General features: G+C 42.6%; 3 protein-coding genes across 4 annotated transcripts in view; 1 reads left to right on the top strand and 2 right to left on the bottom strand.

The window, feature by feature from the left end:
* Positions 1-2,208, bottom strand: part of atp6v1c2 (ATPase H+ transporting V1 subunit C2) — a 14,858-nt gene extending 12,650 nt beyond the window's left edge. Inside the window, exons 1-3 of one of the 2 annotated variants that reach the window (XM_063224236.1) lie at positions 2,098-2,208; positions 1,374-1,551; positions 427-494 (exon numbers count right to left, since the gene is read on the bottom strand). In XM_063224236.1, the coding sequence (XP_063080306.1) occupies positions 427-494; positions 1,374-1,502 (197 nt within the window). In that variant the 5' untranslated portion in view covers positions 1,503-1,551; positions 2,098-2,208. The remainder of the gene's footprint in view (positions 1-426; positions 495-1,373; positions 1,552-2,097) is intronic. The other variant, XM_063224237.1, reaches the window with a different exon arrangement.
* A 5,318-nt stretch (positions 2,209-7,526) lies between these two features.
* The window catches only part of nol10 (nucleolar protein 10), a gene marked incomplete at its 3' end in the record, with an annotated part of 41,904 nt that continues 22,930 nt past the window's right edge, over positions 7,527-26,500 (top strand). The window contains exons 1-14 of the mRNA XM_063224239.1: positions 7,527-7,719; positions 8,086-8,131; positions 8,664-8,762; positions 8,893-8,970; positions 9,960-9,997; positions 10,110-10,246; positions 11,845-11,910; positions 12,378-12,438; positions 12,595-12,680; positions 12,803-12,881; positions 14,164-14,313; positions 20,049-20,115; positions 21,281-21,333; positions 24,995-25,121. Coding sequence (XP_063080309.1) covers positions 7,654-7,719; positions 8,086-8,131; positions 8,664-8,762; positions 8,893-8,970; positions 9,960-9,997; positions 10,110-10,246; positions 11,845-11,910; positions 12,378-12,438; positions 12,595-12,680; positions 12,803-12,881; positions 14,164-14,313; positions 20,049-20,115; positions 21,281-21,333; positions 24,995-25,121 — 1,153 coding nt within the window. The remainder of the gene's footprint in view (positions 7,720-8,085; positions 8,132-8,663; positions 8,763-8,892; positions 8,971-9,959; positions 9,998-10,109; positions 10,247-11,844; positions 11,911-12,377; positions 12,439-12,594; positions 12,681-12,802; positions 12,882-14,163; positions 14,314-20,048; positions 20,116-21,280; positions 21,334-24,994; positions 25,122-26,500) is intronic.
* Positions 15,001-16,440, bottom strand: LOC134470213 (uncharacterized). Its single transcript, XM_063224238.1, has 2 exons — positions 16,180-16,440; positions 15,001-15,838 (listed from the first exon to the last, which is right to left on the bottom strand). The coding sequence occupies exons 1-2, from the start codon at positions 16,358-16,360 to the stop codon at positions 15,084-15,086; spliced, it is 936 nt and encodes a 311-aa protein (XP_063080308.1). The 5' UTR covers positions 16,361-16,440; the 3' UTR covers positions 15,001-15,083.

Consider the following 26,500-nt stretch of genomic DNA (forward strand, 5'->3'; position numbering starts at 1 on the left):
CAGGCTATACAAAAGATAGAAAAGATTAAAAAATAATATGTGGCATCAAACTACATTCCCAGGATTGTCTAAAATATTTTACTTTCTGTAGAAATCAAATCAAAGTAACACTGGGCCGGATTAACAGGCTATATATGGCTGCAGCCCAGGGGCCCCACCTGACAGGGGCCCCCTGATTGGCCAAATGTGAAAAATTGCAGAATTGTGACCAAAATGCAATACTGAAAATGTTGTCTGTCGGCTTGAGTGCAGTTGGTAGACGTTATTCTTTATTCCTCATAATTATGACAATGTCTATGGAAATTGGTCGCGAAAATTTGCCTTCCGGGGGAACCCACAGCAACCTGTAGCCTTGATCCGGCCCTGGACAAAGAACTAATTAAAAAAGAAAAAGAAAAAAGAAAGAAAAAGCTTGCTTTACTTTACCTTTCAGCAAATGTGTCGAGCCGGGACAGATCATCGGACACAGCCAACAGGGTGTCCAATGTACCCACCTTGTGGAGTAAGAATTCAAACCTCAGCACCATACTGTATTACATTTCAAAACATTTCCCAGGCCCAGATCACAACCCTTTCCTTCTCAGGTAAGTCACTGGCAGTTGCTGATGGGGAGTAGGCTATTCGTTTTCACTCACTAAATATTTATTTGGGATCACACGCTACCTATAGCTGTCAGATGATAGTGAAGCATAGGCCTTAACTACGGCAGCATTGTGCAGACACAGAAGAACAATCGTATATCACTATACGTATATCACCAAGACATAAGCTATTCAAATTTGAGTCCTACAGATTCATACCATATCTGATCCAAATTGAGGCATCAAAATATGAATAACCCCATCTTTATCCTAAAAGTAACAACAGCCAAAGCCAAACAATAAAGCTAAAATATCATTTTTTGTAAAACTTGAAACAGACACAGCAAATCAATGAAAGTAGGCCCTACACCAAAATAATCTATAGGCCTAGGCCTGGAAGGAATGAAAAGCAAGACTGATATAACACAGACACAAACAGAATTCACAAAATGAGTTACAAGAACAAGATTTTCTTGAACCTGGATCTTTTTTGTTGTCCAGTGGACATCGAAGATGCAAGCTGAGATGGCCACCTCATTAGTCAATGGAACCTAACACTTTTGACCTCAGAAAATATACTGCTCAAGCTTGTATTGCTTGTATATTTACACTAGGACAAAATGTGAATTCAACCATTTAGCCAACAACATTGTTACAACTAGACCATATTCTCCAAACTTCCTGATCGGAACTGCCAAGAGGTTTTCTGGGTGAAGAAGACATCCAGCCAAACAGGCCACACGACAATGACTGTCAATAAATCATGTAACCAATTTTTCAGAATGTCCTCACCTTCAATTCTGGTATCGGAAACCTGAAGATTGAGGCTAGATTGGCTTTGGCTGTCGACCGCTTGAGTTTCTCCACAGATTGCGCGCTGTTCTTGTCCAAGGGGACCGACACCAGCCAGAACTCCGTCATAATAACTTCTATCCAGAACTGCTGCTTTTGCTACAGCCTTCCCCTTTTCCTGCTGCCAGAGATGGAAAAGGTCACCTTTGAATTTTGAGGACTGATAGACTGGTAACAGGTGAAACGATTGTGCGCAACGGTGCCTTTTAAATTTTAAGCCTTGACATCTGACAGCAGTGCAAGGTGTCCAGTGGTAGGTTAGTATAATTCAATAGGCCTATTATTGACACAAATAGGCCTACAGATTAAATACCTTTAGTAGTGCGTGAGTTAAGAAGTAGGCCTACTGCCTACTTAATATTAGATATTCGAGGATCATTTAATTGCCACACAAAAACAGCGCTCAACTCCAGACCCTGTTCATCAAGAAACAATTACGAAGTAATGAGAGGAACAAAACACCAGCAACTTGCAGTGCAGTTCGTCTCACTTGGCCAAACGTGTTACACGGTTTCACGAATTGGAGCCACTGTTACTTGAAAATCATTTCACTTCTGTGGTAGGCCTAGATTACATTTTCCTGCATTTGATAATGTTTCGCGCCAGGTGCATTAGGCTACCACAAAATTGTGTCAGAAATCAATGCGTAGCGCCATTCCCTTACCCTTATAAGAGAAATTCCATGTTTTGGGGTGATGAACATAGATCCAGAAAAGTTGCAATGGTGGCTCAGTGAGGACGCATTTCCCTGCATCCAACCGGACCGACCGGCTCAGCGTAAGTGCGAACAGGCATTGTTGCATCACGGTGTGTGAGAGTAACCTGCAGTATGCTATGGTCTGTCACGTCTTTCCCCTCCTCAGGTTGCCTCTCTCAAGTTGCCTCCCCTGGAACTAATGCTGCATATTAACGTTTCCATTGCGTTCCATAACGTTTCCAGTTTCCCTTTCAAACCATTTCACCAAGTTTTCAGGAAATTATGAACGCACTATTCTTGTGTTATAATCACTGTTGCATTGCCCGTGTCACAGTGCGCCTGCAGATTGACTCTAGGTAGTGTGTGTGTGTGTGTGTGTGTGTGTGTGTGTGTGTGTGAGAGAGAGAGAGAGAGAGAGAGAGAGAGAGAGAGAGAGAGAGAGAGAGAGAGAGAGAGAGAGAGAGAGAGAGAGAGAGATGAGGGGAACAGTAACTCTATTTGCCAACGCTCTCCTGCACCTACATTGATAATAGACTATGTAATCAAAGCCAAATTCTCCTTGGGGATCCATGGCCGAAACAGCATCCCAAGTGAGCAGTGCAATGGTTTTTAGGCTCTGAAGAAGACAGTACTCGCAACGCGTCAGCCCGTTTCATTAAAAAAAAAAAGTTTTAAACTTAACCAGCAGTGTGCCTTGGAATCTTTGGCAGACCTTATCAACAGCCACAACTGGAGCTAAGTCTGACCATAGTTTTAAGAAACTGGATTTCCCAGAGCCAAAGCACCTGCTAAAGAGAAAAAAGTGAAGCAGCACTCCTCATGATCAACATTCCCCAGTGAACAGTTGATTTTTTAGCATATGAGCAGTGCAATTGTACTCACTTGGGATGCTGTTTCGATCTGCACAGGTGAGGCAGACAACGCAATTTTGTTGAGTGCAGTGAGCACTGTAGCATTCAGTGAAAATTGATATTGATTGAACTACACTACACTTCACTATCACCAGAAAGCAACAGTATGGAAAGCATTGGTTAATTACGCCCTCTATAAGGGGTGGGGAACCTATTTCGAGGGCCATTTACGGCCCCTGAGGCATTTTTATCCGGCCCCTGACATAATTTTAATGTTATGTAGCTTCACATGAAATATTAAATATTTCGATAAAGAATCTTAGAAATTACATTTTCAATACAATTAGGTTATAGTCAGGAGACCTAGAGAAGGGTCTGTTTTAAAGGTGGCTGCCATCCATATAGGCCTAAAGTGCAGGGGGAAATCCTGGTTTGTGTTCATATGGCCCTCGGATGAATTTGAAGTGGCCCTTCGAATGACAAAGGTTCCCCACCCCTGCCCTACCAACCTGGTGGCTCGGGAGTCGAACAAGCAACCTTTTGACAGCCTAAATGCTTACCCATGACTTCCACACTATATAGGACAGTGTGACAGAGGTGTTCTCGCACAGTTTGTCACCCTCTGGGCACAAACCTTCCACCTTGTCAACTACATCGATTCGGGAATGGGAGGCACAGTACGAGCGCGCTGAGCTAAAGGGCCAGTCCGATAGCCCAACGCTGCCGCACTGTATTGGGGCTTCGGGAGGGAGGTTTACTAACGTTCCACGCCGAACTCTGCTAGTTGGCCTCCGTTACACTCTCCCCCCCTAAACCTCACTCCCATCCGGGTCACGGCACCACTGTGACGGAGGTGTTCCCACACAGTTCGTCCCCCTCGGGGCGTGAACCAACCACCTTGTCAACTACATCGGTTCGGGAATGGGAGGCACAGTACGAGCGCGCTGAGCTAAAGGGCCAGTCCGATAGCCCAACGCTACTGCACTGTATTGAGGCTTCGGGAAGGAGGTTTACTAACGTTCCACGCCGAACTCCGCTAGTTGGCCTCCGTTACACTATTTATTACCAGTTACAATTCAACATTACATTTTCCATAGGCTGTTATCCAAACTCACTTACAGAAGAAGACATAGTCAGCAACATACAATTAGAAATAGTTGCTGAAACAATGTTCAAACTGTCCGTCCTTGTGCGCGCCGATGCGCCAGTGTGTGTGTGCGTGTGTGTGTGTTTTCCAACGTCTCCTGTGGGGAGAGCTGAAGGGGAGAGCTAGCCTTCTCACAGACATTATGAGGCTACCAGAATTCCATAGGTACACTTGCATGACTGGCCATTACTTTCTGTCTTACAAAAGGACACGTTTTTGAAGAAGCACCACAAATTTCGATAAGGGACACAGATGTTACACACTGGAACTTTAAAAACACCACAAGCTTACAAATGACTGTGATAAAAGTGAGAAAAGAAAGCAAGCCCTGAGAAAGTAGGCTGAGTATTGGCCGGAGAGAGGGAGTGGAGCCCGTGGCATGCTGCAGTGAAGAGCGAGACGCCAGGACCGGTGTCAGTGCTATAGGAAGAGGATCCGTCAACCACCCCCACCCCCACCCCCACCCCCAACCCCCCTCGCTCTCTCGCTCTCTCAGTCATGGTGTCGAGTGTTTTCAGTCACACTCCGGTGGCCCTGAATTCCGAGCCTCATAATGAAAGCCCAGCTGGGTGGATAGCCCTTTGCAGCTCAATATTTAAAAGCACAGGGTTCTTCTGCCCACGGCAAGTGGAGCCTTCCATTGTCGCCCCCTGTGGGACACAGATAGAAATTCATGAAATGATGATCCATTTGGGGCGCATCAGCTTGGTATTAGGGATGTAAATAAAATCGAAAAGTATCGATGTATCGGAAGTATCAGCCGGCGATTTAATGGAATCGCATCGTATCGTGGAGCATTCTTAAGAATCGAAAAGAATCGAATCGCAGGCCCCTGTGCAATGCCCTAGCTTCATAACACAATAGTAGTAGAAAAATAATTGGAAAAAATCGGATCGAACCGAATCGCATCGTATCGTGGGGAATTCTTAAGTATCGAAAAAAAATCGAATCCCTGATTTAAGAAATCGATACCGTATCGTATCGTCATGAAGGCTGTGATTTACACTTGGTATGATTTCTCTACTATAGCCAAAAGATTCTTTGGTTGGGTCTAAGTCTAACCGGCCAAACCTACAACCATGGATTGACTAAGCTGATGCATTGGACATGGTTGGATGGTGGGGGCCCAATTCGGCTAAAAACCTCGGGTGACTTAAAAAAAAAGCAAACTAAAGATAAAATAACCAACAAAATAACAAAATCAGCTGACTTCCAACTCAGAAACGTTGCTATAGTACACATCTTTGTTTCCCAACAAGACACTGAAAAACACCATCATCTCATTTTGCTTCAGGGACCAAATTGATAAATAAGGTGGTACTGAAGGGGAGGAGAGTTGCAATGCCCAGCTTCGGAGATGGAGGGTATAGGCCTACTAGCCTATTAGGCCATAGAGCTCGAAAGTCCCGCCCCTTAGTTCCGCGTTTCACGGGACCTAAGCTGACCATCTAACAACATGGTAGAGAGTAAATATCTTCTGATCTCAGTCATGATATGCGGTGGGCTACAAATATGCTGTTTAAGAGGCTAGATAAAGATTATTCATGCAGAAGTATCAATGTTTTGTTCCGAGGCCGTCGGCATGAAAAATGTGAAGAAACACAGCTTTCTAAAAAGTTTGGTGGTTCGTACGAAAAATTAAGCAAAAATATCAGAAACAACATATATGGAGCTCGTGGCACAACTCGAAGGGGATCGAAATATCATTTTAATACCGCCATTGGATTACATGCTACGATTTTCGGCTAAAAACGCCGTTGAGGTCCCATGAAATCGGGGGAAGTGACGTCACTTTCTAGCTCTATTAGCCTGGGAGATCCCATGCCGCTGTGCACAATGGGGCACCTAAGTCTCCACCCCTTCCGGGCAGCTTGTGGGGCTGGCAACGCAAAAACTTTTGACTGGGCTATAATGGACTGATCAAAGCTATTTTCCGACCCATCTCGCATTTCCCCGTCGATCACACATATGCTGTGCCTCAGAATTAATAACAACCAATGGTGTGCTTGTTGACTTCACTTGGCAAGCGATTTTTGAGTTGTGTGTGTGCAAAAATATGTAATTATTTGGACTACACAACAGACGTCGCATGTCCAACGTGCAGCCACTTAAGCCACGGTGCAGCGGTAGGGTTGGCTGTGCCTCAGTTCACGTCAGATATGCGAGGTGCACGTGTAGTCTCCAACACAGTTTTGCACAAAAGCTAAAATAACGTTTCTTGCGTGCCGAAAATGAGTGGTCTTACGACGCAAATCCAAACCTTTCATATTCACTGTCATCATATGTGAAATCCGGAGCACATGCCAAACGGGATGAGGATTTAGCTTGACTCGCTCCATTAACTCGTATTCAAATTTTTGAGAGCTCCAGCCCCATGGATCGGAAGTAGAAGGGCGTGACTTAGGTGCCCCATTGTCCCAATCTGAGCCTGAGCTAGGGAGCCAATCAGAGAGCAGGGAGGGGTCGAAAGGCGATGATCGCTGTTTGTTCATACAACTGGCTCGATTGGCTATAGGCTACGAATATGCCAAATGACACATTCATTACGCCCAATAAACGGCCATGGTCAGTCAGTCAGTCAGTCAGTCAAACCACATCTTTCCTACGACAAATTGCATAGGTCTTGCATTTGTGAGATCTGGGGTGCATCCCAGTATGCAAACTCCCGCCCTCCTCTTTTGCTTGTGGCCTCACATTTTGCTGGCGCCCTGCCTCCATGGAGAAAACAATTAAATTTCCCCGCTGTCAGCCTAGCCACATCAACTTTTGAGGGACTTTTCTTAATTCACTATCTCGATTGCAAAAGAGAAAATGATTAAACATTAGAATTGTGCTTTGGCAAGATGTTGAATTCATTTTCTGTCATCAGTTACGTCATCTCAAGGTCACAAGCAGGCAAGTGAGCAAGGGAGGACGGGAGTATGCATATTGGAATTCATTCCTGGTGTTATCCAGGCAACTAGGCCATAGGCAAACTTCACACCAAGAGCCAGCACTGACATGTAGGCCTACCAGTGCTGACATGTAGGCCTACCAATGATGGGGATGGGGGGTCGGTCAGTGAAGGCAGGGGATTTACTCAAGCATTATTTAGCCCTAACCGATAAAATTGGTCCATAGGCCTATAGGCCTATGCAATAATACCTAACTAAATGCTTCACTGACAAACAAAATTTTAAGCCAATTATTGTCACTATTAATGTCAAATGTCTTATATTAAAATGGCAAAATTATTATACTAATGAATAGATTGTGATTGAAAGTACATTTTTTCAACTCATAATGTGAAAATATCCTCTTGTGCATCGTCTAAGTTTTCTCGGTTCACCACTCTGAAGGTTTCCGCCGGAACCATTTGGCATCGTCTTTGTTTCACACGAACAGCAGTTGTTGGTGCACATAAAATTTTGTTGTTGACTCAACGTGGAAAGCACGGGTGAAATTACAGAAACCGGTTCTGTTATTTTTACAGATTATTTTTAACAGTAGAAGTATGATCGGCGGGTGATTTGGACATTTAAAACCATGCAGGTCTCCACTGTTAACAACGTGAAAATCTATAACCTGAGCCATGGGAAATCCCTTCCAGAGGTAAGATTCACATCCACACACGCTTTAGCCCCAAGTTTACATTAGTTAAGAAGATATCCGATACTAGAAATACAGTAATAATAACGCTGAAAAAAGATATTCCTGTAATTTTGCTTGCCTAAGTGGTATTTATTGAAAGACATGGCTAAAACGTTCTTATCTAGTTAATAGTTAGCACATTAGCCTCTCCTGTGTTAGTTACTCGGGCATGCCCATGTCAATAACATGCACAGTTAGAAACAAAGTTTCAGCTGTTGACGAACGCCCGTCTTTTGTCAAAAACAAAAAGTCCTTGTCCCTACTTGTGCCATGTCGAGAGCATGGTCTGAGTCTGACTCAGAATTAACTAATCTATTTTTTCTTTAGTGGTTGTCAGACCGGAAGAAAAGAGCTCTACAAAAGCAAGATGTTGGTGAGTAGTCTCAGAGTTTGTCTTTCCCTGTTCTATGTCATTTTGCACAGTCAATAGGGCCTACCAAGTTTAAGCTTTGCGTTGGGTTTGTTTACATTCATACCGTCACCTGTGATTACCGGTACGTCATGTTTAGTGAAGAGGGCACATACAGTGAGATAGATTCTCATGGCTGTCCAAAAAGAAATCAGACATAAATGCCCCACCGTTTGATTTCAAGGTGCAGCTAATGTTTTGGCCCATGTGTTTTGTTTGGGAAAGTGGACAATTGTCCAATAGTTTGACCTGTTGACAGATTTTTGCTAAGGACTCATAAGTGTCAGAATTTAAACAAAAAAGTTTGTTTAACACATGAATTCATATCGAAATAAACAAGCTCTCAGGGTTTCAACATTTTACAATTTCTCATCTGTAAGGGTTTTTGATACTGTAAAGTCTGAGTTTAACTTTAAACCGCTCAATACTGCTTGATTGTTATCTGTAATTGTAACAGTTGTGTAGTACAACTAAACACTGGCCTGTTTTTCCTTAGACATCCAACGAAGAATCGAACTCATTCAGGATTTCGATATGCCTACAGTATGCACTTCACTCAAGGTGTCACGTGACGGCCAATACATTTTGGCTGCAGGTAAGTCTTAAACCATACTTGTGTTGTGACTGATCAGATTTGGAAGTAGTACTTAATTGTCATTTTGTATTAAGTATATACACCTCATATTTGCTTTATTAGTATAAATCTCTATTTTTTCTGTTTTTAGGCACATACAAACCCAGGGTACGCTGTTATGACACCACACAGCTGTCCTTGAAATTTGAGAGGTGTTTGGACTCTGATGGTAAAAAAAATGATGCTTCATATTTACTCTTAAATCATTCAATATTAACTGTTACAAATAGCAACTCTCAAGAGCCTTGTAGTAGTTTTTTGGTTGCTGTAATGGGAAAAAAATACTTGTGCATAGAGTATGTGTGAATTGCTAGCCTGGGGTAGTTGTAGTCCAGCTTCAGAGAATTAAAACCCTATTGTATTATCCAACCACATTCTGAACTAGCTGATCCAAGATGAAAGTGCCAGGCATCAGATAGAAAAGTAGACAAATTTATTAAATCAACTGTGTGCAGAGATGGAAAGGAATAAATTACTGTCTTTGAAGCCATGTTTGATCTCTTAACAAGACCACCATGCCATGCTCTCGCCACCTTAGTATTAAGTCAGCATAGTATAGCACAGTAGATGGTTGCCGTACAAATTATACCCGTCAACATCTCAGTGCCAAAATCTGAGCGATTTATTTGGTGATGGCAAAACAAATGGCTGTATTGGTCAGAAATTACAGGAGAATAGCATAGACTGCATTAGGACAATAATTGGAATTGGCAAGGAGATGGTTCTAGAACAGGGGTGGGGAACCTATGTCTTGAGGGCCATATGTGGCCCTTGAAGCTGTTTTATCCGGCCCCTGACATAATTTTAATGTTATGCAGCTTCATATGAAATATGACATGTCTTAGAAATTCCATTTGCAATACAATTAAGCTATATTCAGAGGACCTAGAGAAGGTGGGGTCTGTTGTTGAGGTGGCTGCCTTCAATATAGGCCTAAAGTGCAGGGGGAAATCCTGGTTTGTGTTCATAGTACGGCCCTTAGGTGACTTTTACGGCCCTTGGAGCAATTTGAAGTGGCCCTTCGAATGAAAAAGGTTCCCCACCCCTGGTCTAGAATATGGAAGAAACTCATGGAAAACCTGCCTGAGTGTTGGCAGCTATGGTCCAAATACCCCAGGAATATGCAATTTCCAATGCATTTGTTTTATTTTGTTTCAGTTGTTGCATTCGACATCCTCTCTGATGATTACTCCAAGGTAAGTATTCCTGTCCTTTCCAGAGTGCGAAGTGAACTATTGCATTTGAATGACTGTGCAATTTTTATTTATGTTTGTGGTTAAGTGAGTATGTTGTTCCCTTTTTGTGCAGTTGGTGTTCCTTCACATCGACCGCTATGTGGGGTTCCACTCTCAGCATGGCCATTACTATAAAACAAGAATCCCGAAGTTTGGACGCGACTTCTCGTATCACTACCCCTCCTGTGACCTTTACTTTGTAGGAGCCAGGTGAGCTCTCTCTTGTCTATTGTATTGTCTATTGTATTTAGATGCTTACACAATGTTGGAGTAGACACACACACACACACACACAGAGCACTGATTAATTTAAAGGCACACCAAGCGTTTCAAGTCGCAAGGGACCAGTTCAGTCAATTTCAACATGCAGTTGTAATGCTCACACTACCCTGGACTTGTCAGTAACTGAGTTTATTTTTTCTTCTTCAGCCTTTTCCGAGATCCTGGTCATTGTAATGGGGGCAGCGCTTTGTTTACATTTCAAATAAACATTTTTATTTATTCCCAAAAACATCCAAATGGTTATAACAGGGTGGCCGCGGGTCCTTAAAAAGTCTTAAAAAGTCTTAAATTTCATTTTCGCCAAATAAGGCCTTGAAAAGTCTTATTTTGTCTTAAATTTTCAACCCAAATGTCTTAAATTTGTGGAGCTTAATTTAGGGAGGAATAATTATGTCAGCCATGTGATAAACTTCGCGACGGAAATCGGGAGTTGTAGCCATGTAGTGTAATTTAGAACGCATTATTGAATTTTATTTAGTGTAGAGTTTTATTGTGTATAGTTTTGTGTTTTCAAACGGCTACATTAATGTAAATAACCAATTGTTTTTTGTGCTTCATTTGAACCTGTGTATGATCTTGCAAGTTGGTCCTAATTTCATTTGGAAAATGGTATTGAAAAGTCTTAAAACGTCTTAATTTTGACTTGCTAAAACCTGTAAACGCCGCGAGTTGGTCTTAATTTTATTAGGAAAATGGTATTGAAAAGCCTTAAAATGTCTTAATTTTGACTTGGTCAAACCTGTAGACACCCTGTTATACAACATCAGCAGACAACTAGCAAACAGCGGTACCTTTTGGGAAAATATTTGGAGTAGGCCTATGTTACATTTTTTTAAAAATGTAAACAAATGCTACCTCCATTAGAATAGCTCATATCTCGGAAAGGGCTGAGCCGAAAAACGTGGCATCACTGGGTACTGACAAGTCAAGGGTAGCGTGAGCAATACAACAGCACATTGAAATTGACTGAACCGGTCCTTTAACACAAGCCAATGCCTTTTCAAATGAGTTATTCGTAAGAATTCGAGCATGCTTTTTGTGGCTTTGATTCCTTAAAGCAGGCGTGTCAAACTCAAATTAACCGAGGGCCAAAATCAAAATCTGTAGCAAAGTCGAGGGCCAAACTCAATATTTAATTTTTTTAAAATTGTGCATACACACACTTAATACTCATATTTAAATTCCACAAACAGAGTCTCATTATAGATCAAATGTGCCTGCACATATTCTGTTGCCTAATTGTGGGCTTTTTCACTGTCCTGCCCTGGTCTCATATTCCTGTGACACGTTGAATATCATGGTCAAGTATTATTACGCTACATATTAATAGTGGGGCAACTGTATTTTAAATGATCTGGCGGGCCAAATAAAATGGCTTTGTGGGGCAAATTTGGCCCCTGGGCCTGAGTTTGACATCCCTGCCTTAAGAAATGAAGAAATGTGAACAACAGGGTCAATTCCTGATGGCCTTTAATATTGTACATGTGTTGCGATTAAGTGAACTCTGTCTTGTTCTGCTCTCCCAGTTCTGAAGTGTTCCGGTTGAACCTTGAGCAGGGTCGCTTCCTCAACTCCCTAGAGACCAGTGCAGTGTAAGTAGTCCTACCACCACCAGGGGGCGTACAAGTACCAGACTTACTTGAACCAGTGCTGTAAATGGGGGATAGCTCTCGAAGGCCTATGAATTTGAATCCAGAGTGACCGTGTCTTCTTTTAGGACAGTCTTATTTCACCATTTACCTGCTGTCCTTAGATGAATGACAAAGTTGGGCGAAAAGAAAAACAAAACATCGTCTGCTTTGATCACATGGCGTCGTATTTTTTTTTTTTTAAAGTCCTGTCCAAAATATTGGTTTCTGGTATCTGGTTATTGGTTGTATTTAATGTTAGTTCTTAAGTTGTTTTTTGATCCCCGATCCCTTATTTATTCTGGCTCCATCAGTTCCTTGCAAAATCAGATGCTGTGATTTTGCACTATCTTCAATATAACTCCTGACCGTAACTGTACCAGGCATTTGGGAATATCATCATTTCACTCTTTCCCCTTGCTTCCCAACAGAGAGCACAATGTATGTGATATCAACCCCATTCATCACCTGTTTGCTACAGGGACAATAGAGGTAGGCAACACTCAACACCTTGAAGATGCATTATACTAGCTCTTGTATATTGAGGTCTAGTATAAGGTCAGGTTGGCCAGTGGGGCATTAAGTCTGTCTGTCTGTCTGTCTGTCTGTCTGTCTGTCTGTCTGTCTGTCTGTCTGTCTGTCTAACAGGGCAAGGTCGAATGCTGGGACCCACGCGCCAGGAATCGTGTGGGCATTTTAGACTGTGCTCTGGGCAGTGTGGCGGACAACACAGAGTAGGTCTCCCAAACCCAGGGATTTTGTTGTCATCAGATTGTTAATACAGTACGCTAATCTTTTTTGGTATGATTATATCATCTATAATCGTGGTATGTATGTATGTGTTTGTTTGTCCCAGAGTTGATGGCTTGCCCTCAGTCACTGCACTCAAGTTCCATGATTCCCTGGGCTTGGCTGTGGGCACAAGTACTGGGCAGGTAAGTCGATATCAGTCCCTCCACACATCGGTTCCGACAGCACTGCGGAGCACTTTCGCTTCCAACACAATTCCGACCCCCAAACCCAATTTCACACGAAAATCGCTGGTCGATGTCCGTGGACATCAGCGCCAGTGTGCAGGATTCCATTGAAAACAATGGAATCGAACTTTGCGGAGCAGTGTTCTGCACTTTGTCGGAGGCCCTAATGGCACACAGTAGACTGTGAACACCAACGCCACCACCACTTTTGCAACACTTTTGATAATAATTCTGCATTATACTCTATTTGTGTGCTTGTGTGAATGACTCTACTCTGCTTTCACATGAGAGGACTGTGCCAAAATAAGGCAGATAAAGCAGCCCTAGACCACCCCTTTTATTTGATCTCGGACTTGTTGATTTGGTGCGCACTGATGGACCGAGATTGTATTCACACCAAAGAAAACGAAGTGATGTCTGTGCTTATTTCTGCGCCTGTGCTTATTTGTAAACAGTATACTCATGAACAGTGAGGTTTTCCATGTGCGTCACGCCCTTTTGTGGGGGAAAACAGTCAATGCAAGTCAATTGGTGGTGCTGAGGTTTAATAAACGAAAGATAAGGACCTGTAGACTAGTGTTGTTCACACGCAACATGCCGAAAACGTGTTGTGTTGCCGGCTGTTCAAATAATATAGCCAAATAGCCGTGGCTGAAGCATGGACTGTGTTCATTTAGGCCAGCCGATGTAGCATGTAAGTTGATGAGACATTTGGTTTGATTTCCCCCATAAAGGGACGTAACGCACATTTACGAGCAAAGTACCCAGATGGCCGTTCATGCCAATAATACTGAGGGATGGTAATCCACACACACAAGGCTAAAGGTTACAGGAGCATGTGTTTTATTGAATAATCCAAGAGAGACACACATTCAGTGCATGGGGGAAAAATGGGTCAATCAATTATCACCTTTTGCATGTTGACTTTGAAACTTACTGAGCGATTTGTTTACTGGGTTGTTGTTTATGAACTTAAACCGGGCCACCTTTTGTTTATTTGTTGACTTTTCTTATCTCTTTGGGGGAATAATCAGGAATAATCACACATACAACATTGCTGTAAATTTTAATGGGAACTTAAAAAAAAGGCAACTTCCTTATTTGAATATGGCCTGAAAGACTGCAACATTGTGAGCAATTAATACACAACGTAGAATGGATGGTGTGCAGGGTTTTGTCTGCTTGCTTGATGTGGGCTGAGCTCCACAACTCACCTGCTTGCATTGACCCCATGTTCCAGATTCTCCTGTATGACCTGCGCTCATCGCAGCCCCTGCTGGTGAAGGACCACTACTACAGCCTTCCCATCCACTCGCTCAACTTCCACGACCAGTTGGACCTTGTCATCTCTGCCGACTCCAAGATCATCAAGATGTGGAACAAGGACACGGTAAGAAAGCCAAGTTTAGATGGCTGGATGGACTCCTGCTGCATTCTTTCATTCTTTCATTCATGGCTGAATTCAGAGACCTTTTATGTAGGAGGAGACTGAGCACCCCAGCACTTGTCTATAGAAATGAATGGGGCAAGTTTGCAACTGTAGCAGGACGAGTGTCTGCACTGCCAACAGCCAATCACATGCCGAACTGAGGGAACATTGCTCCAATTATCCTACAGCGTTGTGCTCTGGTCTTACTGTGCACTGTTTTTCTAATTCCATATTTGCATCTGCAGTACAGTAGAGCCAACAAAAAGCATTATGAAAACACCTTTAATAAGGTAGTTTAATGTAATTTTCATGACTGTCAGTTATCTGAATGTTATATTTCTTTTATAGATTTCTTTAAAGGTGCACTGTGTGATATTTTTAGCGGTTTATTTCCAGAATTCATGCTGCCCATTCACAAATATTTTACCTTTACCCTTTTGAGTAATAGTGGAATTTCACTTATAAAGTATTGCATTCCTGTTCGTCAAGTGTGCCGGGTGTGTTCTCTCGTGAGATGTAATCAATTGACAAGACCATTTAAGACTTAGAAATACTGAAAGGACACTTAAATAAGGCTGCAAATATAATTTAATAATAATAATAATAATAATAATAATAATGATAATAATAATAATAATAATGATAATGATAATGATAATAATAATGATAATACAAATAACAATAATAATAGTGCATGATGACATTTTAAATATGAATTAAATTAAATGTCTTTAACACATGGGCAGGAAGCCCATCTCTCTTGCCAAGTCCAAAATGCCAGGAATAGCTTCAAGTTTCTCCATAGCATCCTCAGGAAGAACAATACCCTCAGTGAGATCATCCAATGCCTTTGCCTCTCCTTTCCAACTCCTGTCTTGGATGCTCTCTGTCTTCCCATGATGCTCAGTAGGGCACACTGACGGCATCATCAGCTTTTCTATGTTCTCAGCCTTACCCCTCAGCTCTCTGTACTTGACCATCATTTCACCATGGAGATTGATCATCTTCAGAAGGTCCTCTTTGCTGTAATGAAAGCCAGCGGTCTGAGAGTGAGTCGGGGCTCCACCAAAGGCCCCAGTGGAGAGGCTCGCAGGAGCTGCAGGTCCTCCGTGGGTCATGATGTCAGCTGACTGGGCTGGCTTGGTGTTCTGCTGACCAGGAAAACCCCCAGCTTGCAGATTGAGATTCCCCACAAACTTTAGGGGTCCAAGCTGTCTCAGCAAAGCAGCTGTGCCATCAGATGTATGGATGAGGTTGTTCATGTTGGGAGGAGCAGGCCCCACAAGGGAAATGTCCTTCCTCATCAGAGTCACAACAGGTCCGGTGGAGGCCAGCTGGCTACCTCTGACACTGGTGGACTGAGGAGGGATCAAGTTGCCCACAAATCTCAGGGTCTGAGGTGCTGAGGTTGGCAGGTTGGTCATACCATGGTACTGCTGCTCCTGGGAAGTGGCTTGCCCCTTTTGGTACTCCTTCCAATACTTGCCTACAAATATACAGTATGTATTAGGATCACATTTAAACATAGCGTCGCTGTCCAAAGAAAACCACTTATCTCCACTTCTCATTGTTTTTTATGTATTGATTTATAAAACCACATTTTCAAAAAAAAAAAAAAAATTGCAAAATTAAAGTTGGCTACTAAATTATTTATCATACACATATACCCATGGAGACTGACCAGTAGTACTGTCTTATATTTTATAATAAATAAAGAACGAACATAAAAAACTAAAAATAATAGTGGAGATAAGTGGTTTTCTTTGGACAGCGACGATAGGTAAAGTTATTGACAACGTTAAAATTAATAAAAGATTATGTTCTTACTGGAAGAAAACCGTGTTGCCCGCACATATTTGTATGGATGCTCAGACTGGGGCCTCCAATGAGAGGCCATGCCCACTTCTTCAGCAGAGTTGACATGGGAAAAGACTCGCTTAGAACGAGTATGGCGTTCAGGCCCAATCCATGATCCACTCTGGTTGAAAGTATTCGGACAAAAAGCCATTGAAAATCCTTAGAAATCGCTCAGAAATCGCAGAGGTTTATCACAAGTGACTTGCCTTCAGCTTGCTCATGTGAGAAGTGACTAGATTTTGCCAACATTCTAGTTTGAACATTCTATTCCTCTAAAATTCTAAAGCTCATCCTTCTAATGAAAACATGTTGGTTGCCTAGCGATTATGATGTCACCAAGAATGCTCATTTTAGGAGGAGCAGTTCATGTTGAGTGAATTGAACACTGAAGTGATAAAAATTAAAAAATAAATATAATTTAATTTAATGTAATTATTATTTATTTATGTATTTATTATTATTATTATAATTATTATTATTATTATATAATTATTTGTTTTTGGCTTTTTGGACCTTTATTTTCAGACAGGATAGTGTGAAAGCAGACAGGAAGTGAACGGGAGAGAGAGACGGGGAGGGATCGGCAACAGCCATTTTTTTGTATTGTTTTTTTGGGCTTTGTTTGAGACAGGATATTGACAGAGGGACAGAAAATGAATGGGGAGAGAGAGAGAGGCGGGGAAGGACTAACAAATGACCTGAACCACATTCGAATCCCGATCACCTGTGTAGTAATATAGTGCCCTACCGTTAGGCCACGACATGGCCACCAACACTCAATTACCGTATTGGCCCGAATATAAGACGATCCTGAATATAAGACGACTCCCCCCATTTTCAGGCTCATGTTTTGGGGGGGAAAGTTTTTTGAAGACTAAATTTTGTTTCACATTGGAACTTCTTTCAAAATGCAGTTTTTAATTTGCTGGAAAATCTGAGGCTTTTTACATAGAACAGAATTCACAAAATTTTAATGATAAAAGACCACAGATGGCTACTCATACCCCTTTCCTTTCTTTGCTCACTTTACCTGTCAATCGTCAGTAGGCACCTACAGCCAATTGGACACGCCTCTTCTAAGTGTGACGCAACATAGCCTACAGTGAGAGCAGTTAGTCTGAGCCAGCCAGGCAACCAGTCCAGTAGAGATAGGCTACCTATTGTGCAATGCACAGATTTTGCAAAATGCTTAGTTGACAGCAATATCTAGCCTAACCAGCAGCCGTCTCGCCAAATCGCTGTTCATTTTATGCATCCAAAGTTTTCCTTTGGACTGTAGAAACTGAACGTGACCAAAAGCAGATTGACGCATTGCATTTGAAACCTATGCGCTGCCTCAGCACCACGTTGATATTAGAAGTCCGATTGACATTCATTTCGTGCCAAGGGTAAAACTCTTAGAGATTTTATATGAACAAGACAATCTCTTGCCCTAACCATTATTCTATGTTGTTGCATTGTTGAGGGATATCGTCAAATAGGCACCGCGTGTCAAAGGCGCCGCTCTCTCGCGCACACAGTTGGCCATTGATTGGCTGATGATGACAGCATCCAAAACTTAGGCCACAGGTTGTTCCTCAAATCACCCTTCATTTCTTTAGTTTCAAGCTTTCCCGACAAGACTTTAAAACCGAACACAAAAGCAGAGCAACCAGCCGCGATCGACTGTTGTGTTTTTCCCCTTGCACTGTCGGCCGCATCGCGTTGACATTGACAGTTGATAGACGTGCGGTGCAACAGTCATCGTGAAAGCAATCTCTTAACCTATCCATTACTGAGTTTTGTGGCATTGTTGTGAAGCATAATGGCCGCATTCAGGTTAAGTAAAAAAAAAAGAAAAGAAGCTATTTAGTCTAGCGCACGGAAATAACACGACCGCCCTTTTTAGAGTACTATTTTTATAACAAAAAACACGTCTTATATTCGGACCAATACGGTATATGCTGAACTGAGTGAACATTGTTCCTTATCCTGCAATGTCCTGCTCCACTGTTCTGCTAATACCATCTTTACCTCCGCCAAGGAGGTAATGTTTTCGGTCGCGTTGGTTTGTCTGTTTGTCTGTCTGTCTGTCTGTCTTGTTTGTTTGTTTGTTTGTCTGTCTGTTTGATTGTTTGTCAGCAGCATAACTCAAAAACCAATTAACGGATTTGGACGATTTGTTGACAATGACCCAAAGAACAAGTGATTAAATTCTGGGAGTGATCTGGATCATGAACCGGAACCACGACTTTTTAAAAGATTCTGTCAGCAGGATAACTCAAAACCTAATCAACTGATTTGGATGAAACTTTGTGGAGTTGTTAGTAATGACCAAGGAACAAGTGATTAAATTCTGGTGGTGAGCTGGATCACGAACTGGAACCAGGACTTTTTAAAAGGTTCTTCACCATTGCTGGCCTATATATCTAGACGCCCCCAGTGACCAGGAATTGAATTGCGGGGACTCCACAAAAAGAAGACAGAAAGACTTAGGGTGTAACTGAAAAAAATACTGCGTCAGCAGTGTCAAAATAACCAGTGAGAAAAGTGTTTAAAAAAAAAAAAAAAAAAAAAAGCTAAAAACTTTACTTTGATTCATAGAATCCACAAAATATGTTAGGGAAACACCTTCATAAGGTAGTGCCATAATTCCCATGACTGTCTCTTATTGGAGTCCATTTCTCATGTTTCCTCATTCATTTTGAGGGGGTCTGGTCTTACTAACCCGAAACAGATGCCTAAAAGCATCTGTGAAAATGAGTGAAAATGACTTTGATACCCTTGAACAAGGCACTTATTGTAAGCCCACATACAGCTATTACTGAGATACGTTGTACCAAATATGACTAGAAGTCACTTTGGATTAAAGTGATCACTAATTAAGTGTACTGTATTGTAATGTAATGTAAAAGGTTCTTCAGTGAGACACCTGGTTGTTCTTGTGTACTGAAGTGATTTTGTGTATTGTTGACTGGAATGAAAGATATTACGATCAGGTCTTTGATGGTTGATTCCTGATAATCCCTTACTCAGTTTACTAGAGCACAGGTACCTGTAGCTGGATTTGTGACAGTGTACAGAATGCTCCGTATGTTCAGGGAAGTCATCATATTTTTAAAGTTCAAGTTATAAGGTGTCTCAAGGACATTCACCTAAAGCAACATACCATGACGACCTGCCTGTGCACATCAGGAGTGGCTGTCTGTCAACAACGCTTAGTAATTAACACAGCGTGCATATCCCATTGATGATACATGGAATATTCTCACTGAATATGCTTTGGAAATTCTTACCGAAACTACTGCAACTGGTGGTGTGATAATGTACAGAAAGTTGTGTTCGCAAGGTCTCATCAGGACTTTCAACTTAAGCAAACCATGACCGGTCATCAGGGTTGATGAAAAAAAACAAATGTTCATGTCACAATGGCATTCTGTGGAAGCTCTTACCGGTAATAGCTCACTTTACAAAGAAAGCAGAAGAGACGAATGTGCGGGCTGTTCATTTCCTTTCAACAAGGCATGACCCCCCATGCCACTGTTTGTGAAGTTTGGGCACTGTGCCATTGCAAAGATAAACAACCCATATTTACATGGCACATTCTTTCAGATACTTTTACAGGAAACATTTAGCCTTTTTTCACCTGTTCAAGCTAAAGATCTCAATGTACCATAAAGAATGCATCATTAGTTTGTCAAAGGTGCAAACTAAAACATTGACACAGTAACTTGCATAAGTTCAGAGTTTGCATCAACACTTTTTTTCTTGACGTGTAAAACTGATATTTCATGACGTTTGTCCACTTGTGATTAGGGTTATGGAAAGAAATTAATGTTTTTGTTTTTTTTTCTTTTCAGGGTAAAATCTTCTCTACTGTTGAACCCCAGACCAACATCAATGACGTGTGCATGTACCCAAATTCTGGTGAGTAGCATCATATCCGGATGGTAAAACGGAAGCTATGTGTTTTTTGTTTTACTGAATTGTTTGTCTAATGTATATTTGGGATATTTTGTTCACTACATGCTTCTTTCTGAATGTCTTGTTTTTTCCCCTCTTGGTCAATTGCAATTCACCAAGCAGACACTAGATGGCATATTAAGACATGCAAGCGCTTCACCATCTGTTCCTGTGCAGTCTACAGTGTTCTAAACGATGTGCCATTGTCATATATTAGTTTTTTTCTGTGTAACTCTTGTTTTGGGTGGAAAGGTGACTGAATGGCATGATGCGTGATTGCAGTAGGGAAAATGTTACTGGGAGTGTGAATAACAAGTGCCCCCCATCGATGTAAATGCCCTTCAGAAAGGCATCGAACCAATGGATGGGCAATTTTGGTTCAAGGGCCACATTAGGTTTAGATTATTGACCAAAGAGCCAGATGTCACAGGCAACTTGTCTGTGTCTTGTCGATAATGTACGATGACATACTCATGTTGCAAGTTGGTGGCCATTTCATTCCTGCACATTGTAATGAAATGCACTTTGATTAGTACAGTAGCTTACTGCAAGCCTACTTGGTCAATCTCAATCCTGCAAGGTCCCTGATTGGGAGCCATTTTAAGAATGTTAGATGGCAGTATTGATTTGGAAGTTCTCTTCCTTGTAAGCCAGTGGTTCTCAACCTTTTTTGAACAAACACCCCCCTTGACCCCTCCATGAGCCTTCAAATGCCTCCTTGACCTCACCATAACCCTGCAAATGGCCCCCTTAGTATTAAAAAGCAAAATGGACTGGTGCACCCACCCCCTCTAAGCTCTATTCATCTCAATCCCCCCCAGGGCTCCCTAACGCCCCCTGGGGGTGCTGTAGAGCCCCGGTTGAGAAACACTATTTTTAAGCTTCTGTAGCGGTCCAGATGAAAAGGTTCTGCGGTCCACTTGTGGTTCTGGGCTCCTGAGTTTACCCACCTCTGATCTAACTGCGAACCCGAAGTTGTACCAGGGTGACAGCTCCTGGCCCGGACTTAAACTCGTTTTTCACTCGTGTCTGCTAAATACAACATGACTCTGTTATGTCAAACTTACACAACTCCACAAGGGTGTCAAATGTTTTTTTTTTCTCTTTCCCTCTTTGTCGCTTCTTCTAGGTATGCTTTTTACCGCGAATGAGGATCCCAAAATGAACACGTTATATATTCCGGTAAGTACTTATTTAACTTATTGTCATGTCCTTTTTTTTCTTTGTTTTGTTTCTGAGCAGGTTATTTTTGAACCCGTTTTGCCCTTGACACCAAAAGCTACCCTGCTTTCCGCCCAGTGTGTCCATCAGCAGGGATAAAAGTAATCATCGATAACGCAGGCAAAGGGAAGGAGTGAGATACAGGACTTATCTTGAGGGTGCAGATGACTCGTATCTCAACTACACCAAAAGAAAGTTCCCGCTGCCTTTTTGGCTTTGTGTGTGTGTGTGTTTATGATAGCATTCCCCGACCTAGACCGTTGGGTTCAGAGAAGGCACCAAGGCTCCAGGCAGGGCACATGCCCATATTGTCAAGTGGAGCGCCCTTGGCCTTGTCGTCGTCACTGCGGCGATGGTATCAGCTTGTCTCCTCCCTCTCGACTATCATGGCTTTCTGGAAATAGTATGTTTACAGGACACAGCTGTGTGTGTGTGCGTATGTCCGCAGAGGTAGATGGGTTTCTCTTCTCTTCGTCACAGGAACTACAGTGGAAAAGCTGCAAGAGTCAAGAGTTTGTGTTGAAGTTTTCTGAGAAACCCCAAGGAAGACTTAGCCTCATGCCTAGGGGTGGAAATACAAGCCTGGGGAGGTCATTCACAAGTTACACTTAGAAAATTGGGATTTGTCATTTGAAGGGAAAAGGCAGGTTTTTTTTAGAAAACCTGAAAATGAAGCGGCATGATACAATCACCATTACTTATGTACAGTGCCTTCAAAAAGTCTACACACCCCTCCTCATATGTCAGGTTTTTGTGATGTAAAAAAATGACAGAAAGACAAATAAATTCACAGCTTTTTCCACCTTCAATCTAAACTATTAACCTGCACAAAGCAATTGAGAAAAAAAAGTATAAAGCTTTAAATGGAAACAATATAAAATAAAAAAACTTCAATTAACATGGTTGCATAAATATACACACCCTTAAATTAATACTTAGTTTCAGCACCTTTGGCTTGTCTGGGCCATTCCAAAAACCTCAATATTATTCTGATGAAGCCATTCTTTTGAAGATTTAGGCATGTGCTTAGAGAAATTGTCGTTCTGAAAGATTAGTTCCTCTGCATCTTCACCTTTCTACCAGGGGGCCGAAGATTTTGTGCCACTACCACGGCTCCTGTGGAAATGTTCATAATTCCCTCCTCCCTAATGAAGGCCCTAGTTACAGCTGAAGAAAAACGGCACAAAAGAACAATGCTGCCACCACCATGTTAGGTATGGTGTATTTGCGGCGATGTTTTGTACCAAAAATACCTTTTGAAATTATGTCCAAAATGTTCAACCTCGGTTTTACCTGACCATAACACATCTTCCCACATGCATTTGGGAGATTACAGAAGTATTTTTTTTGCAAAATTTACCTCACCAAGATTTAACTTTTTGGTCATAATTCAAAAGGGTATGTTTGGTGTAAAACATCACCGCAATAACACTCTACGGAGGGCCGTGTGGGCCCTGCAAGATGCTGAAGACAGCGTGCGCCGCTTGGGGAAGTTTGGGGAAATGTTATGAATGAAGTGTGAGAAACTGCCTAGCCACCAGGTAAAGAGATATCAAGGTGCTCCAGAATTCTGGTCAACTGAGGCCAGAGAGTTCAACAAAGGGATAAAACGGACGGATGTTAAGTTGATTGGGTTAGATTAAAAGACTAAAAGAAACATTGTTGAACATAAACATCATAAAAGGTTGCAAATCTCTGAAGCAGTGTGGATGACCTATTTTGTTTGGGATCGCTTGCTTTTGCGCAGGTGCATGCCATTTTTAAGTAGATGGTGAGGCTTTTTAAGACTCCAGACACCACACAACATGTAACTGATTTAAACTTGTCGAATGGACAGCATACGGCACGACATCTTCCATGAAAAATTGCAGAAATTCAAATGTTTTTGTGCAGTACTGTTTAAAAAAATCAGCGGTTCACATGATAAAACACAGGAACAGAAGTGTGCTGGAACACCACTGCGAAAGAAATAAACTTGAACTGGAATCTGTCCAGTTGGAAGCTTCTGAAACCAGTGGTGATGTTGCATGCTGACTTCCTTTGTCTCTTTGGTCGCTGGTCATCTCCGCTGAAAAAATCTCTGGTTGTCATCACATTTTATCACACCACACCACACCACACAGTTTGTCTTTGTCAATTTTTACACTTTAGTAGGCCTACCAGAAGAAGCTGATCGACTCCAGAACACTTCTGAATCACCAAAGTTCTTGACCGCTGTCAACACGTAAATGTCTTTGAAGGCTTTATTTCATTCTTATGTGAAAAAAGGTTAAGTGGGTCAAAGACGTGCAAAATGGTATTGTCATTCAGTGTAACGGATGCCTTCTGCTGACTGTAACTGTAAAAAAACATGACTCTTTTTATTTATTTATTGTTACAGGGAATTCATGAAAGGCTCGGCTGTCATCCATTCACTTGAAACGATTTAAAAATCATGTTTTTTTGCAGTTACAGTCGGCGGAAGGTGTCCGTAACACTGAATGACAGACGTCTTTGACCCAAGTGCTATTTGTCCTCTGTACCAATAAGGTAGTTTGTACAGAGATGTTTGGTGAATCAAGTTGTACAGTTATATTTGGGACCAGCGTTCTTTTCTTTTCTTTTCTTAACATTTTTACAGCAATCAAAAAACAGCAGTTATTGTGCATTCGGATTGTTTTCTCAGAACAAAAGCTTCTTTTTTTTTTTTGCTGGTATGGTGTGAAGGCATGACTCGGAACTGGTGCATCCCAAATATTAGAAACTCAGATGTTGAACAGCTGGTTTGGGCGGACACGGCCTAAGGGTTGTGGAACTCGTCTGGGAATTGGAGGGTTATAGGTTTGAATTCCACCCTTACCTCTAGGAAAAATGTGTGTGGAATCCCTACACCTTCATCCATGGCTGAATCTCACATTGCAAGGGACTGTAACTGATACCTTGTGCCTGAGTAGTGATGAGTCACTCTGGATACTATATGCATCAGTGAAGTTCAGTGTGATGTAATGTAATTGAGTTTGCCCTTTATCCCTGCATGCTTCACAAAGGTAACTCTATGTAGCTATTTAGCCAATAATCTATCCTTGTGAAGTGAAATGAAAGCCCAACTGGGAAACTCCAACTCCCATTGTCATTGTGACACAGCACTCCACAGCATACAAGTGAACACTGCGCACAATGAAATTGCATTTATGCCTCACCCGTGCAAGGGGGCAGCCCCCAATGGCGCCCAAGAGAGCAGTGTGGCGGGACGGTACCATGCTCAGGGTACCTCAGTCATGGAGGAGGATGAGGGAGAGCACTGGTTAATTACTGTCTCCACCAACCTGGCGGGTCGGGAATCGAACTGGCTACAAGTCTGACGCTCTAACCGCATACCCATGACTGTATACTTGTATCCCAACTCAGGCCCTGGGTCCGGCTTCATGCTGGTGTTGTGTAATGTGATGTAATGTATTTCAATGCGCCCTTTATGTTCAAGTTCCTCTCCTCTCCTCTCCTCTCCTCTCCTCTCCTCTCCTCTCCTCTCCTCTGCTCTGCTCTGCTCTCCTCTCCTCTCCTCTCCTCTCCTCTCCTCTCCTCTGCTCTGCTCTGCTCTGCTCTGCTCTGCTCTCCTCTCCTCTCCTCCTCTGTCCCACCTTAGGCCCTGGGCCCTGCTCCACGCTGGTGCTCCTTCCTGGACAATCTGACAGAGGAGCTGGAGGAGAACCCAGAGAGCACCGTCTACGATGACTACAAGTTTGTCACCCGGAAAGACCTTGATAACCTGGGTAATTTATTGTTTATCTTCCATTCTGTCATTCATTCACTCATTCATTCATTCACTCATTCATTCGCTCATTCATTCACTCACTCATACTCCTCTGCTTGGCCCTGGAGGTAAAGTGAAAAGGGTAACTTCAGACAAACTAGCCGTCTTTGGCTTGCTGAAAGGTGACGCTTTACCTTTTCATTGGAATGCTCAAGCAGTCTGATGTCGTAATGAGAGAGAGAGAAAGAGCCCTAGGCGATGACTGAAGTCTACCTTAGTTCAAATGCTGGTATGTGGGCTCCACTTCAGGGATATAAGGCTTCTCACACACTGTTGTAGCCGAGGCTTCCAGCCCTCACCTGACGATGAAAGGACTTTGATTTTTTTTTTTATACCCGGTGAAAAGTCTGCACACAGACATAAAGCCACACCATCAATGGGAGGCTAGAAATTTACAACTGACTTTAATAGCCTAATAGTCAGCCATGCGGCTCACTGCTCTGTGTGTAGTGGTGCCAGGTGGAGGGTTTTTTTCCTCCTTTCTTGTCTTTATTCTTTTTTTTAAGCCACCTTCTCATTTTCCACCTCTCTTAGAAGAAGTGCACGGCGGCTGATAGAGAGTGCAGGCTTGAAGGGGAAAGAGAGGAGAAGAGAAGCCTCCAAAGATGAGCTCAGGGGAGAAGAGGAGAGGAAGGAAGGAAGGAAGGTGGGAAGAGAGCGTGGAAGAGAAGAGGTGGAGAGAGCACAGGAATGTGGGCCATCAGCAGAAAGGAGACGGATGAGCTCGAATGACACAGAAGCCAGCCAGGGAGGGAGGGAGGGAAAGGGAAGAAGGGTTGGTAGGAGGGAGGGAAGAGGGTGCAGAGGTGGGGAGAGAGGGAGGGATAGAGGAGAGGAGCAGGGAAGGGAAGGGAAGGGAAGGGTAGGGGTGTCCTACCACAGCTGTGGAATGTTGGGATTATATAACACGGGGGCTCCCAACGCTCTCCAACTTGTGGCCCACTTGAAATGTTCACAAATGTTCGGGGCCCACCACAAACCCTATAAACAATAAAACTCAAATAAATCGTAAACAGCAACATATTATGTAGATTTTTAGAAAATGATTTCAAGGCCCACTTGCAATACCTTCAGGGCCCACCAGTGGACTCAGGCCCACAGTTTGAGAATCACTGATCTAACAGTAGGCGGAGGGGGGAAGCGGCTTTTTTTTTTCAAAGGGGGATGTCTATCGGGGGGTTTTCTCTCTCTATCTCTCCCTCCCTCTACCTCTCCCCTCTCTCTCTATCTCTCCCTCTCTCTCTCTCTCTCTCTCTCTCTCTCTCCATCTCTCTCTCTCTCCCCCTCTTTGATCACAGCAGCATTAAGCGGACCCACTCTCTCCTTTGGTCTCCGATT

The sequence above is a fragment of the Engraulis encrasicolus genome, chromosome 19 (genome assembly GCF_034702125.1).
Source record: "Engraulis encrasicolus isolate BLACKSEA-1 chromosome 19, IST_EnEncr_1.0, whole genome shotgun sequence".
Lineage (NCBI taxonomy): Eukaryota > Metazoa > Chordata > Actinopteri > Clupeiformes > Engraulidae > Engraulis > Engraulis encrasicolus.

Bases quoted from the DNA above. Each gene is read 5' to 3' on its own strand.
- LOC134470213 (XM_063224238.1), bottom strand. From the start codon at position 16,360: ATGGCTTTTTGTCCGAATACTTTCAACCAGAGTGGATCATGGATTGGG. The intron at 15,839-16,179 runs GTAAGAACATAA...GTATATTTGTAG, and splicing joins GGCAACACGGTTTTCTTCCA to GCAAGTATTGGAAGGAGTAC.